Source organism: Mustela erminea, chromosome 3, assembly GCF_009829155.1.
Source record: "Mustela erminea isolate mMusErm1 chromosome 3, mMusErm1.Pri, whole genome shotgun sequence".
NCBI classification, from domain to species: Eukaryota; Metazoa; Chordata; class Mammalia; order Carnivora; family Mustelidae; genus Mustela; species Mustela erminea.
Window position 1 is genome coordinate 27,199,756 of NC_045616.1, and position 16,998 is coordinate 27,216,753.

The window sequence follows — 16,998 nt, forward strand, 5'->3', positions numbered from 1 at the left end:
CCCCCACCGCCCCCGTCCGAGCCCTACCCCCACGGAGCTCTGCGGGTTCCTGGAGGAACTGGGGGCCTGTGTCCAATTCGTGGATGTGAGACCGCGCAGGGAAGGGTAGCCTCGCGGCCCCAAGGCACCCGGAGCGGTCAGGGTGGAGGTGGGGCTGCTCTCCCAGCCCGCACACCGGATACCAAGTTTGCGGCAAGAACCTCCTACAAGACACACCGCTCCCCGCTCCCCCCGCCCCGCCCCGCCGCCACCGGGGGCAGCCCCTACAGTCAAGGGCAAACAAGCTTCGCAGGCGTCGAGAGCAGTTTAACACCGTGAAGAGAGCTGGGGATACTTGCCTCCGATGCCCACACGGAGAAGAGCCCCCCAGGGAGACAACTGGAGAGTGGGTGGGTTTAGCGCTAAGCCCGTCGAGACTGCGCTGTGGCCGCCTCCCCGGCTATGAAAACAGACTTGAGTCCCGCCAGCACTAGGTGCCCATTAGAGACCCTCGGTCTCACGCCTCCCAGCTCACCAAAGCCCGTCTCCTCGTCTGCAGCCTGAGGCTTTCATACCAGCTCGCAACCCGCCCTGCCCCGGCCTCTCCACGCCAGGATTTCTGTGGGAAGTTGCGTGGCAGGCTAGTAGATTCTGGCACCCAACAGTACTCCTGCAAACACTGAGCGGGGTAAAAGCACAAACCCGGTAGTGGGACTTGGTCCCCTCGCGGTTTGGGCGCGCCTGCTCCAGTGCGGACACCCGAGTGCGTGCGGAGATGCATTCCGGTTTCCGCGTTTCCACTGCTTGCAAGATCAGGGCCGTGAGCTGGCACCTCGAAAAGACTTATCATGGGCAGAAAGAGACAACAAGCGAGAGCGAGACGTCACGCCAAAACCGGGCGGGGGCCCGGGTGGCTGGGTGGGAGGGCCGAGGAGGTAGCTGTGCGGGAGAGGCGCGCCAGCCGCGTGTGGATCCAGCCGTTAGAACTTCCTTCTCACCCCCTCCCCTCCGTGATTCTGGCCTGCCTCCCTCCTCCCCCGACTCCCTACCTCTGTCTCTCTCCCTCTTTCTCTCTTTTTCTCTCTCTCCCGCCCTCCTCCTCTCTCTCTCTCTCTCTCTCTCTCACACACACACACACACACATGCACGCACGCACACACATTTGTATTTTGTGCTGTCGTAAAACCCACGTGTCCAGCCGGTAGGCTGCCAGAGCGTGGAGCTGAGGGACCGGGACGCGGCCGCGGCTGAGCGCAGCAGCCTACCAGGGCTCGGATCCGCGCCCGGGCCGGCCCGCGCTCCCGCGCTCCCGCGGGCTCCGTTGAACTGCTCCAGCGCGCTCCGCCGGCCTCCGCGTCCGTCCCTAGAGGCCAGGGAGGGTTTGAGGCTGCCGGACCACATCAAGGGCTTTCCTTCGCCGCCGCGCAGGGGCATGTAGCGCAGCGCAGCCGGGACGCACACTCTCCCGCGCGCTCACGGACACACACGCACGCACGCACCCACGCACCCGCCGGCAGTTCCGAGTTTCCAGGTAAGGCGAGGCTTGTCTAGGGCTGGGGGTCTTGGGCCTCCTGGGTAGGAAGCTGGAGATCCTGGGCTAGGGGCGGGGGGCGAGACTGTCCCGCCTCCTGGCGCCGGAGGCCAACGAGGCTCCGGCGCTGCGCCACTCCGGCTCGGTCGGCTCCGGGCGCCGGCGGACAGAGGGGGCTACCTCCTGCCGCCGAGTTGTGCGGGCGAGCGCCCTCGCGCCCTTGCGCCGGGCTTCAACTTGCGGGCCGGGAGCTGGGCGCCCCGGGTCGGAAGCAAGGCGGGCTGCACGGAGCTCCCTTCGATCGGCGCCGCGGCTTCAGAGTAAACTTTGCGCCCTAGCGGAGTTGGAAAGAGAGAGCCGCGGCGCCGGGCGGCAGCAGGCGGAGCCCGGAGTTCAGCTCTCGCTCCGGGGTCTGGGCGGTCATCCTCCCCGGCCCTGGGGTCCGACTCACGCGCACCCTCCTTTCTACCCTCTGCCCCCAGCTTGAGAGGTCGGACATGCTGAAGCCGGGAGACCCCGGCGGCTCGGCCTTTCTCAAAGTGGACCCAGCCTATCTGCAGCACTGGCAGCAACTCTTCCCGCACGGCGGCAGCGGCGGCCCGCTCAAGGGCGGCGGCGCCGCGGGTCCCTTGGGCGCGCCGCAGCCTCTCCAGCCGCCGCCGCCGCCTCCGGAGCGCGCAGAGCCTCCGCCGGACAGCTTGCGCCCGCGGCCCGCCTCGCTCTCCTCTGCCTCCTCCACTCCGGCGTCCTCCTCCACTTCGGCCTCCTCTGCCTCCTCTTGCGCCGCCGCGGCGGCCGCCGCCGCCGCGCTGGCTGGTCTCTCGGCCCTGCCCGTGGCGCAGCTGCCGGTGTTCGCGCCTCTGGCCGCCGCCGCCGTCGCCGCGGAGCCGCTACCCCCCAAGGACCTGTGCCTCGGCGCTGCCTCGGGCCCGGGCCCTTCCAAGTGCGGCGGCAGCGGCGGGGACCTGCGGAGCGGCCCGCGCTTCCGTTGCAGCGCGGAGGAGCTGGACTATTACCTGTACGGCCAGCAGCGCATGGAGATCATCCCGCTCAACCAGCACACCAGCGACCCCAACAACCGTACGTAGCTGCAGCCCGCGCGCTCTCCAGGGGCGCGGGCGCCGTCGAGCGCGGGCGCCCAGCGGGGAAGAGGGGAAGCGGGCGGATGAGCCGAGCTGGGACTCCTGGGGCGGGGGGGGGCGGCTGGTCCAGGCCTCGGCTCTGCATCTCTCAGACCATTGTGGCAAAATTTTCCCGTTAGAGAAAGCGAGAGAACGTATGGGAAGCCGGGTGGCACCTCGGGGTTCCCTTTTCCTTCCCCCCTCATTCCCTGCTTCGCAGCCCCGCGTATTTAAACCCGAGCTGCTCGAGGACCGGGCACACAGATCTCTGGCCTCCTGTGGGATTGTGCCCGGGGCCGGGCGGGTACGAGCAGCGCACGCGGGGGCTTAGCTTGGCCTCAGTGGGACGCGAGAGGGACGCTCAGTTTTTCTGGGGACCGTGAATTCCAGGGCTTGTGTCTCCTTCTCCATATCTTGCTTCTGGAGTTAACTTCATCTGCTTATTTTCGGGCCGCCGGGTTGTCAGGGGACAAAAAGCCGCTGGAGTAGGAATTTTGGATGACACTGGGTCAGTTTCTTCTTGCAGGCAGGCATTATTATTAGGTCTTCTATTTATTTAGAAAGGAGAAAAAGAAAAATTGCCAGCTGCTTAATGAGAAAACATTTCCGACTGCAGGGTGGGGTCGTTCCCTGCGGATCCCGCGTTCTCCCTGCACCCGAGATCGTTTAAACATTCGCAATCCGTAGGCAGGCTTGTTGATTTACTTATTTTATTTTGTCTTAATGATTGTGGCAGTGGTTTAGTATTAGCAGTGTAGTCTCCTTGTTGCCCAGTAAAGGGCAAATGCCTAATTCAAAAATTAGGCAAAAGCCTAATCAGAGCTCGAGAGTCTCTTCTAGCTTCGATGCCTATATTCAGAGTTTCAAACGCTGCTCACAAGTACAAGCTCTGTTTTGAGGTCTTGCAACAAAAGGCTAAATGAAGGCCAAGAATGTGCATTGCTGTACACCCTGTTCTTTTTGGTAGTGTCAGAAGTTGCGATGTGAACACCTAAGGCATTGGTGTAGGTGCTCCATACAGTTCCAGAGATCTCTGGAGAGAATATTAAAGGAAAAGAGAGTCAAGTTGAAAGCAGTAGAGGATTTGAAAGCTCAGGGCTCGCTTGGCCCTTTTCATCTCATTCCTTCCTTTAGTTCCTGCAGGAGGAAAGTTGATGATAAACACGTATAATTACTCTATTTTGAATAAGCCCCTTCCTGCAGAATGTCTACCGCTCCCTGAACTTCTTAATTTCCTGAACTTCTTAATTCGTTGTAAAAGCAAAATAACTACAGGTTTGCGCTAAAGGACTCCCAGAGTCATTACTTTGATGAGGATACGCTAGACACGAGCCTAGGGATGGCGATATTTCAATCTTTCCATAAGGGATGGGGATCGTTTTTCTGATGGAGATAATTATTACTAACAAAAAAGAGCAGTTATATTTACTTTTTCCCTCTTCAGAGCTTGAGGGTAAAGTATTGGTTTAAAATGAGGGTTTCTCCTCGAATTTGCCCTGCTGTTAAGAAGAGGTGTGTATTTTGGAACTTTAGAAGATTTGATAAAATTATATTGTCCTAATGGATTTTTTTAAAAAAACCCACTTATCTTCCTCCTGAATTTCTTGAATATGTTGTTTTCATAAACAGTTCTTTTTTTTTAAAAAAAAAAAAAGGGAATTAAAAAGGCAAGAAACGCTTTGGAAAAGACAGTTCTGAAATACAGTCATTGTGGCCTGAACGTGCCTCATCAAACTTGCAGTTTCTCTACTGAATTAAGAAAAGATGGCAGCAGCAGCACCCTAGACCTCTGGCTGTGCCCTGGGATCCTGTATTGTTCACAGTGCAGTCTTAAGGTTCAGTGCATTTTCAGAAGAAAACCTAGATTAATTTGAGAAAGAATTGGGAGAGATTGCTAATTAATATGTGGCTATTGAGCCATCTGATCATCCAGGTAACATTTTCCTCTGGACGGAGGAAATGGATTATGATTTATTTAAATTATTCCCATTGTGTTAATCATCCGGTATCCCCTTTTAAGTCGACTGACTGAACTGCTTCCCTGTGCAGAGTGCGGGGGAGACCACAGAAGGCAGAGAAAGGCAGTTTGTCCTATTAGAGGTTGCACTTCTCGTTGTTTCCTAATTAAAGGGCCTTTGAGAAAGAAAATGGAAAGCTGAGGTAGCTTTGTGTAATGCTGGCAGAGCGGGCCTGCCATCCTTCCAGAAACTTCTCTGGGCCAGAGTACACACTCATTGGAAACCTTGGGATGTGTTTTCCAAAGATAGAGTGAGAAGTGCTTGGGTTTAATCTGGGGGAGGGGGGCGGAGAGGGGGTCAAAACAAAATCGAAATGCAAAACAAAGAAATGCAAACTTTGGGCCCCCCCTTGGCGGGGTAAGTTGGTCTGTTACTGGAAAGGTGGTGAAAACCAGAGCTGCTGCTTATTCCCAGGTTGTATGAGGGTGGGGGTGACATGGGGTGGGGTGAGGGGCTGCCGAGAAGGAAAGCATCTGTTAATTTTTCTCCCCTGCACATACTTTCCTAACTAGGAAAACTAGGAACCTTTTAGGTTCTTGCCATCTGCTTGTGGAAGCAATCTGTGAAGTGACCACTCCACATTGCTTTATTTTATTATTTTGTATTTAAAAGGATGTTGAGTCATTTTCTTTCTCTTACAAGGCTAAGAAAGGGACCCCCTCAATTCTCTTTCCTGTACAAGAGTCCCTCTTTGCCTGGGAGCAACAATCCAGTAACACGTGTGAATCATTAACACTCGCTTCACCTTGAAACTTTATTGGCATCTTTGGCCAAGACCACAGTTAAGGCATAGCGGAGGGTCCTGTAGTTTGCTTTAACACGAAAGGACTTAAAAACAGCAGACACTGTATATGCTGGCTGGGGTGAACTCTTCCCATATATTTCTCTTATCCCTGTGGGTTTATATCACCATGGAAGTACACTTTCCCCTGACTCTCTGAATGCCTATTTGCCTTTTTTTCACCTCCCTAATCCCGGTGGGCGGTGGTATAACAGAAATGGAAGACGGGGCCTTTCTTCCCTGTCTTGTATTACTGTACGCCCGTATTTGCTGCCTGGTTGCCTAAAGCCACTGATTAGGTCAGTCTCCTCTGCTGTTGCCTCTTCTCGGTTTGGGGAGCTGGTGCCTTGCTTGAGACCCCGTCACTCCTCTTGGAAGGTAGGGAAAGGCGGCCACAGGGCGCCCCTGGTGTTTGTACGAATGATACCAGGCAGTGTCTCTGGTCTGGCTGATTGCCTTTGCAGACCTTTCAGGGGAGGTGTTCCTTTTTTCCATCTGGGAGGGAGTTGGCAGCTAAGTCCTCCCTGGGGGGGGGGGGATCTTTGCACTTGGGATGGGGATGCTTTGCAACTTCCTCAGCTGGAGGTCTCTTTCTCCTTGCAGGTTGGGGAAGCCTTGCTACGCAGGGAACAGTGGAGGGAACAGCACTGGCAGGTGCTCAGGTGTCAGAGTAGGGCCCGAGGCTTTTATCTTGGTAGCACCACCCTTTCCAAGGGCTGGGGGAGTGGGGCTTTGTAAGAGAAGGGAATCTGGGGTTTGTCCAGTAGCATTAGAGAGAGACCCGGGAAGAGCGCACTGAAAGGAGGGTACTGTCAGACCTGCCCCAGTCTCCTCCTATCCAGCTGGGAAACGCAGGTCCTATTTGGGGGAGCTTCCGAGCCCAGTAACCCCGCAGTGGGGTCTTCCAGCCACTAAGGCCCAGGCTCCGCTGCTCCTGCTCAGCGTCCCCGCTGTCAGCCGCCAGCGACTTAGATTTCAGACCTAGTCCCTGGTGGGAGGGAGGCTGGGAGCCAGCGTGTGGACTTTCGTGTTCTATTTTTCTTTTTCTCTTTTCTCTCTTTTTGTGTGCAGGCCCAGCCCCATCCCGTAACACACATGATTTAGCTATTTTACATCATTCGTTATCTAGCGCCCTGAAACTGAACATAGAGCCATATATTAGATTGAGGTTAGAAGAGGTGGCGACTGTTTATTTAAGGTGATAAAATGGTCCATCAGCAGTAATCTCCATCGATATGTGCCACCAGGAGATGAAGGATGAGGGGACAAGCCACAATTAATTGCCCTATGGTTTTGTAGGGGAGAGTGGAGCCAGCCCAGGCCCGCTTCGATCTTCTCTCCGTCCTATTCATCATCTCTGTGTTGTGTATGGCCGCCTCGCAGGGGCAGGGGCCAGCCAGGTTTATCTCGGCGCAATATTCTCCCGCCCGCACACCCCGGCGCTCCCATTTAATTTATTAATACAGTCATCGGAAGACAAGTAAAATCCACATTGCGTCCCCCCGCCCCTTTCTGTTCCTCCTCCTTTTGTCTCGCGTTCTTGGTCCCTGGGCCAAGCCGGCAGCCAGGCGGCGCGGGGGAAGCCCTGTGCCTGCGCGATTTCGCCGGGAGCTTTAAACTCGCCTAGACAGAGCGCTCCAGAAGGTTCCGCGCGCCCACAGTCGGCTCCCCTCACCGGCGGCCGGGGCTAGCCTGCCTCGTCTTCTGGACGCGCCTCCGGGGCCTCTCCCGGGAGCCCGAAAGGCCCCAGTGGGGTGGAGGCCGAGCAGCCGCGGGGAGGGGGCGGTGTCGCGGCCACTTAGGTCTCGTCGGGGAGTCCCCGGCTGGCAGGGAGGGGCCGAGGCCTTCAAGGTTCGGACTGGGGTGCCGGGCCTCCAGCCGGCCTGGGCCTGGCCCTCCGCCCCGTCCCGTCTAGCCCCTGGCGCGCGAAGGCTGGCAGCAGGGCGCAGGCTGGAGGCCGGGTGCGTGCACCCCGGTGTGGGAGCTTCCGGCCGCGGCGCCCTGCTGGCCCCCAGGCTCCGGACCCCGGCAACCCCGCGCCCGCGCCCAGAGCGCGCACGCCACTACCAGCAGGCGGCACTCCCGGGGCGCTTCGCCGGCCGGGATCGATGGGCGCCCGCCCCGCCGGACTCGGCCTGCGGGCCTGGGGGCCACGACCTCCCCAGCGGTCGGGGACGATTTATAGCTTGGCTGTTACTGCCGCCCAGGCGGGGAGGCAGGCTTCTCAGCCGCATCTCGGTGTCCTTTACAGAGGATGAGTGAGGGCAGGCGGAGGCCTAGCGGTGTCGTGGAGCCGAGGCTTGGTGTGGTGGGGGTTTTCCCCGCGGGTCCTGGCTCTGCCGGGGGCCCACACGCCTCCGTCAGCCTCCCCAGACAGCAAAGAAGGCCCGAAACGTTTTAAATTTCACCTTTCCTAGAACGCGAAGTGAAACACCAGGAAAGAAAACCGTGGCCTGCTTTGGCCCCCTTTACCTTCAAATAGGTCCGTTTTCAGTTGCAAAAGTTGTATGTGTCGTGGGAAAAATACTCCCAACAGTACACAAGGGTATGAAATGAAGAGTCAAAGTCTGCTTTTCGTTACACTTGGCCTGGCCTTCCCAAGTCAGGGGGGTGAATTCAGTCTGTAACCTGGTGCTCCCTCCTCTCATTGAGGGACAGGAGCAGAAACAGGAGCACTGACAGACCTACGAGAGACAGAGGAGGGAAGGACCATGATCTCTCCTATTGCCTAATCCTAGAAATAGCATTGCACAGTATCTTGCTTGGAGATTTCTGATTATGTTTCTCACAGATATAGAAAACACTTTACAAATAATAATTAGGGAAAATTACCCTTTTATTTTAAGATAACCCAAGAACGTTTATTTGCTTACTCTTTATGAATACAAATAGACTTGTATTATGTATTTCCTGGCGTGGAATGTTGTGTGTAATGTATGTGTGATATACATTTTGGAGGGGTGCAGTTGGGGCATCTAGTCGGCTTGTCCCTCAGACCTCCTCTTATAGGTGTTTATGGCTCTTCTCTAGAAAACACTCTGCTAGAATGTTTGTCTCACTGTGCCGCTTTTCTCAACCCCTGAGTAATAACAACTTGTCTGGAGCATCTTCACAGTCCTCTGGGACCCTGGGCTGTGTAAGAGAGTTAGAGGCCAGGTGTTTTCAATGGCAGAGGTTTTGTGTATTAAAAAACAACAAGATATAAGATGTAATTGGATAGCATTGGTCAACTTCTCCAGCAGAATATTTTGATGGAAGCATGAGGTGGTTTATCAGTTAAGACTCATGTAATTGGAGTGAATTGGCCTCCTTTCGCTGCTGTGGACTTCGCGCACCAGTAGTCTTCTACATATTGGGAGAAACTCTGCTTTTTCTAAAGCAAAATGCCGCTATTAAGTTTTTCAACACCGCTGGAGACCGTTGAAACTTAGGTAGAAGAGAGTTTCGGAGGACCGCTTGGAGGAAGGGCTAGCCACTGTTTTATCCTGTGTAACAAATATGGGGAGTGTATTTGCTGTCTGTGGGGGTGGTGGCCGGAGTTGGTATTTTTCCTCCTTATTTTATTACTGATATATTTGGTCTGATAGTACAAGTTGCGGAGATGTGGGAAGTTGACAGGATCTCTGGTGTGGACGGGTGAGGAGTGAATATCAAATGCTCTTGCTCCTTCCCCTGTGCCTGGTTGAGTCAGCCAGAAAGGGAAAGGGAGTTAAGCAGCTCCCTGGAGTGATTTGATTTTTGTTTTTTACGGGCGTGTTGCCTTTGCTTATTGCCGTTTGTATTAAGCTGTTTTTGCTACGATGCTGAAAGGTCATCTCTGAGGTCAGACACTAAAATTCAGAATCCAGGGTATCATCTGTTCACTTTCTGATACGTTGAACCTCCCCAAACCCAAGTGTGGGAGAGAGATGCAGAAATCTCTGCAATTCACTGATGTTAGAGCAATTGTTGTGCCCCCCCCCCAATAGTGCTTTCAGTGAAATACTTCAGTTCTATTGATGATGTGTTTGGGTATAAAACTCTCCCAGCTTTCACTGGTCTCCGTAGATCTTTAGATCTGGAGGCTTTGAAGTCATCCAAACCTGACTGTGAATCTTCCTACCACTTTCTAGTTTCTGATCCTTGGTCTCGTTAAAATTGCCCGTGAAGCCTCAAATTACCTCATCTGCAAAATGGGGATCACGATATGATATTTGGTTCAAGATAGGTGTCTGGAATGGCATCGGCACTGGGTGACTTTGAATTTTTATCATCTTTCTTTCTTTCCATTCCCCCCTTGTCATGAAGTTGTCGTTTTTCACAGTCAGAAGCTTGAGAGGATGTGTGAAGCGTTTCTGGAAGGGCTGACATATAGTGAGGTTAGGAATACTTTCCACCTAGGCTCTAAAGTCAGAAGCAGAGCCTGATGCTCTCCTTGGATTAGTTGGTGTTACTGGGAGAGGGGGCCTTTGTGTGATGGACGCCCAGAGGCATGGGTACTTCCCCACCTGTAGAAACAGGTTGCTGCTTTTCACTTGGGGGGACTGGGACCCCTCCAGGAGGGGTCTGACCCCTGCAGTCAGAGGGTCCCCCATTTCTTGGGCTTTCTTGGGAAGAGTGCGGGACAGGGGGCTGAGGAGAAGCATGTCCGACTGGAGCCCTTCTTCACTGAAATGGGATGAAATAAATGTCAAAACCAGGGTTCGCGCGCCCCGAGGCGGGGTTACCCTTAGGGGTTCCTTCCTTGACGATTCCTCAGTGATTCTCTTTGTCAAAGGTTACCTGGGCTTTCCTCTGTCTTAGCACGGATAGGACACACTTAGAGCGATCCCCCAGGCCTGGCAGTGACCAAAGCCAGGTGCAAGAGCTAGGAGGCTCTGAATGTGCCCCAGTTCCAGCCATTCGTCCGTCTGTCCATCAGTCTGTCACTAGCCACGGGGCTCCCTTACGTAGGGGGTGAGGCACCGCGGATCCCCAGGGAGGCTGGGCTGCGGAGGCTGGGTCACGCAGGCGGGCGCCGAGGCTGCCTCGCTGAGGCAGGTCTGCAGGGCCGGGGCGCAGACACCGCGGCTCCGCCAGGCCCATTAATAACCCGGAGGGCGCTGCGATCCGACAGCGCGGTCGCCGCAGGCCCTGCTTCCCGTGGCCGCCTGGCCTTTTCCCATCCAGTTCGAGAGCAGGGACCCTGGGCATCCACAGCCATCCGACCCAGCGGGAGGGCGAGGGTTCCCTTGCGCTGCTGGCTGCTCTGGGGAGCGTCGGAGAGGGAGGTTTGTTCACAACAGTTCTCCTTCGCTTACAAGTCCTGAGAATTGCTTGCAGCCTTGGGGATCAACCCTCTGGGCAAGATGGGGCCCTCACCGCTGAACCGTTACCCTGATCCTTAAATTTGCAATTTATTCCTTTTTGGCTTCTGGGAAGAGCTTGCACTCGAGCATAGGCACTCCAAACCTGGCAGAACAGTCCCCCTTTTTCCACCCGTGGCCAGAGCAGGCTCCATCGTGGACCCCAGTGCCAGTGCGCCCTCACTGGCCGGTGTCTGATGTGCTGGAGGCTACCGGGCGGGCCACGGTGACTCTGTGCTCTGGTGCAGGCACCAGGGGGTGGGTGGGTCCCTACGGAGTAAGCAGGGCGCTCTGTGCCAGGCGGGGAGCCCACCTGCCCCAGTGGTTTTAGAAGGATCTTCTAGAATTGTGGAAAGAAGAAAACCAATTATACTCGGGCGACCAAAGCAGAATCTCTCTGAGACAGAAGGTTGAGCAAGAGATGGGGTCTGCTCCCGGCACAGTGAGAAACACACCTGCAAACCCCTGGTCAAGAGAGGACTTCTGGGAGCAGGGGAGAGGAGCAGAGGGGACTAGAGAAAGAAGGGAAGAAGCAGAGAGAGACACACCTCGAGGAGTAGAAAGCAGGCCGTGGGGGATTCTCAGCGAGAGCCACACCATCCACACCCAGCTCACCAGCCTTTTGGGGCACGGGGGTGGGGGGTGGGGAGGACGGGGCGGGGGGCGTTGCCCCCTACCGGGCTGATTTGAGTGCGGCGATTTCCCTCTCCCCACCTTCCCAGTGGCCTGGGCGGCCTGCAGGGCTCACTCGGCGGGTGGCTTCCTGGGAGGGGATGGGGTGGTCTCGGGGTCTCTCTCCCTGAGGACGGGCCGCCTGGAGCGACGGGTTAACCTTCTTCCTTCCCTCCCTCCCGCCCGTCTCCGGCAGGTTGCGACATGTGTGCGGACAACCGCAACGGCGAGTGTCCCATGCACGGGCCGCTGCACTCGCTGCGCCGGCTCGTGGGCACCAGCAGTGCCGCGGCCGCCGCGCCCCCGCCGGAGCTGCCCGAGTGGCTCCGGGACCTGCCACGGGAGGTGTGCCTGTGCACCAGCACCGTGCCCGGCCTGGCCTACGGCATCTGCGCGGCGCAGAGGATCCAGCAGGGCACCTGGATCGGGCCCTTCCAGGGCGTCCTTCTGCCCCCCGAGAAGGTGCAGGCGGGCGCAGTGAGGAACACACAGCATCTCTGGGAGGTAAGCCCCTCTTGGCCCAGCACCTTGCCAGCCCTTTGGAGCTTTGGCAGGGGAAGAGCCTGGCCCTTGGTGGTGGTGGGGGCGGGGAGCAGCTTTGGGGAGAGCCTCCCTTGTTCTCCAGATGGCAGTGGAAGATAGGTTTCTCTGATCATGCAAGTGCCAGGTGTCCATAGCACCTGCAGAAAGGAGGTGCCTGCTTTGGCCTGGCCCCGCAGGAACCCAGTGGGAAGTCAGGGCCTCCAGGTTTCTGTGTGTAACAAACCTCTGTTCCAGCTGGGTTGGATTTGACTGTTGGTCTCCCTGGGTCTTGAGAGAAAAAGAAGCCAGCAGAGGTGACAGAGCAGAGGAAGCTGGGGCATTGGGGTATAAGCTAGGTGGATTTTGTGTCCCATTCCGAGCTCTTCCAGGATGGTGTCAGGCAATGGGCAAGAAGGAACATAAGCATAAACGGGAGGAAGAGAATCAGGCTTCTTTTCTCAGATAAAACCATTTTTCTTAATGCTGAACTCGAGAGCCTGGGGCATGTTTCATAACTTTCCGAGTGTCCCAAGGAAGCAGAATTACCTCATGAATCAGAAAAATCCCAAATTCTGCTTCTTCTCGGACAAAGCACAATCATGCAGTCTTCCACAAGAGAGAGAATCGAAACAGAGGGAAACTTGGAGCACTCTGATATCGCCCAGTTAATGATATTATTTCAGTGGCACAATCTTACCTCAGGCTATTATTTAAAAATCAGCAGTGTATTTCAAAAATGTTAATCTGAGATTTCTCCCAGAGCTTTACCATTGATTTCTGAGATCCAGCGCTGAAGAGGCAGATTCTTAGCCATAGGTGGGCCCCCCCAACTAGCTTTAGCCACCTCTCATCCATGGAGTGATTTCTGACATACAGGATAGTGGAAGTCTTACCCTTAGGGCCATGTGTAAATCTCACAGAGGCCAGGCAATATAATGGGAGTAACCAGAAAAGAAAGTCTGTCAAGTGCCAGAGGCCAGCTTGGCCAGGACCTGAAGGCTCCGTTAATGGGTCATTTCTGCGTACACTCATTGTGTCATACACTTGGTTGCTGGCCTGTCAGGATGGGCAGCATGCTCCCTGTGAGCTGCCGCCTAGTCGCTGACTAAAACTCGAGGGATTCAGTAACCCACTCAGATTTTCGCTGAGCCCTCCGGCCAGCACCGTCTTAGGCCCTGGAGACACAGTGTTGTGAAAAACAAATCTGGTCTCCACAGGCATTCCATGAAGTTTAGCATGGGGCACTGGGGCCTGAGCTGGTAAAACCCCCTTTGATGGGGGGGGCGGGGAGCTAAGTGGTTAAACTCACAGCCCAGGAGCCAAGATGGTAACATGGCGGCCATGGGCCACACACCCCACCCTTATCCAGGCTCCCAGGTTCCATTTTGCTCCTAAACTGGAAAAAACAATGACACGTTTTTAATCTTTCAGAATAGGATTTCTTGAGCAAGGAAGAAAATGTTGGGCGTCTTTATGTCACCAAAGAGTGCCTTTTTCTCTTTCTTTCTTTCTTTTTTTTTTTTTAAACAAATTTTTTAAATAGGAAAACGGCAGGAGAAAATGGCTTGGTAGGTAGAGCCAGGTTAGAAGTCAGAGCTTTTTGGATTGGAAAAACTAAAGTGGGGAATAATCAAAGCATCTGGTTTTGAAATATTTCCCAGTTGGTTTTTGTTTCTGACTAATTAGTTGTAACCTCCAATGCGGTTTAAAGTTTATAAAACACTTCCAGGCACTTTTCATGTTCCAGTAGTGTTATTAGGAGCTCTAATACCCTACAGTTAAAGGTCTGCCAATACTTTTCCGAGGAGACGGTGAAGCAGTTGTTCAAGGGTACAGATTTGTTCCATCTGAAAATGGTAAAATTGAACATTGTCATATTGCCCTCTGATGCCCCAGGTTTGGAGTTCATCTATTTTTAGAGTGTCAGGGGATGGAGTCATAAACATGAAAACAAAACAAAATAAAACAAAACAAAACCCCAACAACCCAATAGCTCATTGTTTCGTTTTGCTTGAAAGGATCTGGATATGAATGAGATGTTGGCTGGAGATCACTACAGGAACAGAATGTAATGATACATATTCATACCGAAAACTATAGAGCCTTCTTTTTGTGCTTTTCCTTGTACTTGATTAAGTTAAAATTCTGTCGAAATAAGGAGCGATGTTGTTGATGCCTCAGTGGAGAGGAATTGCGTCTTCGCTGTTGTTTTAGGTACGTGAGTTGGTTCTGTGTTAGACGACTTGCTGGGCGTGTGCATGCTTGAATCATCTCCAGATCCCTCCTTGTAGATTCAGAACATGATCTATTTATTTTTATCATCTGTTAGAACAATTAGAATAAGCAAACATTGCGGGGAGGGAAGGGATATTAAAAGTGATCAAAACTGCAGCCGTGCAAAATGTATCCGTCTCCTGGGAGAACCTATAAAATGTGACAGAGCAGGGCCAGGTAACATAGGGCCAATGTCCATTTGTAAGATAAAACACTTACTCTAGTAGGTTTCAGGTTTTTATTCGTATGATTATTTTTATGCCGTGAAGTCTGAGTTTATTTTTAATTTTAAGCTTTATGATTTTTTTTTTTTAACGAAACGTGACACTTTGAATTTAGTCAAATTTACGACAGGAGAGTCTAAGTGTTACATTGTTCCTGAAATGTTAGTCTTTGCTTTCAGACCTAAATTCTCTTGTGGAAAAAGCTGTCATCATCATATTCTTCCTATTAAGAAGGATTCCATCATCGGAATACACGATAGATCTATAGGAAACTTTCGGCACTAATTATTTAATGACTCATGTAATAATTATCCATTAGAAAAAACACATTCTTTTTTTTTCCGTAAGATTTTATTTACTTGACAGAGAGAGAGAGAGAGAGATCACAAGTAGGCAGAGAGGCAGGCAGAGAGAGAGGGGGAAGCAGGCCCCCCATCGAGCAGAGAGCCCGACGCAGAGCTCCATCCCAGGACCCCGAGATCATGACCCGAGCCGAAGGCAGAGACTCAACCCACTGAGCCACCCAGGCATCCAGGCACCCCCCAAAAACACATTCTTTTAGACATCTTCCAGATTATCAGGTCGACATAAAGCAGATCTTTAAAAACTTAAAAGCAGTCGAATTGTTACCATTTCATTTTAAAAGTCAACTGGAATCGTCTCTCTTGCTCACATTTTTTTTCAAGTCACTTGCTGATGAAGAAATGTCTTTATATTTAGAGTTCAATACTCGGGGCCTGGCGGATCTTACCAGGGTTACTTATCTTTATTTCAGTACAATAAATGGATGGCTAATCTTTTCCCGTCACTGTTTCCAAGTAGATGATGGATTTTTGTTTCAGTTTACAGCCCGTTGTTTTTAGTATGGCTGTACTTTATTATACACATGAAGGCTTATTACAGAAACAATCAGATTCACCTTAGTTACTGCTTTTGTTTAATCATTAAAAGCTCTATTTTCTTTGTAGAAAATTACTTTTTAATATTTAACATACATCAGCCATGGGGAGCTTATTTGATTGTTTTGTCAGTATGCTGTCATCTTTTAGTTAATATTTTCTTTGTGCTAATCCTGGTTCTTAAAAATATAGCAATTTAAAGAAAGTTCAATATCATTCCATTACCTTCAATATATTTTGGCTCTTTGGGGGTATCCAAGGGAAATTCTAGGAGTTTTTTTTTTCTTCTTTCTCTTTTTTTTAAAGCCAGGAGGCCCAGGTGATTTTTTTTTTTTTAATCTTTTGTAGTTTAAGGAGATTAAAAAACTAAAAGCCAAATTACTCGCATTTTTTTTTTGGCCAGTTTCTTTTAGAATCAGATTTTAATGTGTTTTACAAAAAATAATAAATTCATTGAGTTTAAAACAAAAACATTACAGGATGGATTAAACAATCACTCGCTTTTGCTTACATACATTTATTCCAGCAAGACTTGAATGCATGGTATATTTCTAGCTCTTTGGCTAAAATGAGAAACGTCTTTCTGAACATTTTGCAAAGAAAACATAGTCTTTCTCAGCAATTAGGTCTTATTGATGAGAGTGAGATAATTTTGTTCTAATGTGTTTTCTAATAAAGAAGTGAAAGGCACGTTTGATTTCAACATTTATGAAAACATTATCTCAATTATTAATGTGCCCTTTTTCCCTTGAGATAAATTAATCTAGTTGCACATGGTTTCCCCTTTCTGCTTAACATCAGAATTTAATGTGGCTGGACCTGAGGAATGTATGTCGTACAAACCTAAAATTCTATTGGATATAAAATTCGGAAGTTTAAAATAAAGTATAGTTTAATTAAGATGGGCTACAGTTACCCAGGCCTTTATATCAGAGTCTGATTTGACAGGGAATTTTAGGGACAATGACAAAATAAACTTGTTTTCACCCTCGAAAAATTACGCTGCTAATTGAAATAATGTAGTGACTTGTTAAGATTATAGTCAAGGTACTAGAGGAGGCTTTAATTTTATGGAATCTGTCTTTGCCTCAGTAAATTTCAGTGTCTTGTTTTCATTTACACTATGTGAAAACCTTCATTATTTTTCTTCAGAAAAGCAAGGGGGGGATAACATAATGTGGGGCATTTTTTTTGTGTGGTTTGATTTTATGCCATAATATTTTAGATTTAATAAGAGATTTGCTTCTAAGCAAATGGTCGATTTTTCATCATTACCATTTAGCTTAGGTCAAAAGACATTGATGAAACCAATATTAAAAATATATTACACATTGCTAAATGTTTATATTTCAGAACCATCACTGGCAATTGGTACTTGAAGGAAATGAATTGGCTTCATATTTTAAATGCATTACTTACATTTTTTTTAATCGTCACCCAATTCCACGTAGAGTACTGTACTCACTTGTATATATATTTAGATGTTGAAAAAATAATTTAAAATTAATCATTTAAAATGAAGTTAAAATCACTTAAAAATTTGATTGAAATCATTTTATAAAATTGTTCCCGTGATAGTATTATAATTACATAGCCCACGGTTTTGCTTTACAGACTTTGGCTCATTGGGCCTGATTCACCAAAGCACCAAGG

General features: G+C 51.2%; 1 protein-coding gene across 2 annotated transcripts in view; it reads left to right on the forward strand.

Annotated features, from left to right (window-relative positions):
* The first annotated feature begins 1,074 nt into the window (after positions 1-1,074).
* PRDM6 (PR/SET domain 6) overlaps positions 1,075-16,998 on the forward strand; it is a 103,950-nt gene continuing 88,026 nt past the window's right edge. The window contains exons 1-3 of one of the 2 annotated variants that reach the window (XM_032335483.1): positions 1,075-1,510; positions 1,993-2,590; positions 11,623-11,930. In XM_032335483.1, coding sequence (XP_032191374.1) covers positions 2,008-2,590; positions 11,623-11,930 — 891 coding nt within the window. In that variant the 5' untranslated portion in view covers positions 1,075-1,510; positions 1,993-2,007. Of the gene's footprint in view, positions 1,511-1,544; positions 2,591-11,622; positions 11,931-16,998 lie in introns of those variants that run through there. The other variant, XM_032335485.1, reaches the window with a different exon arrangement.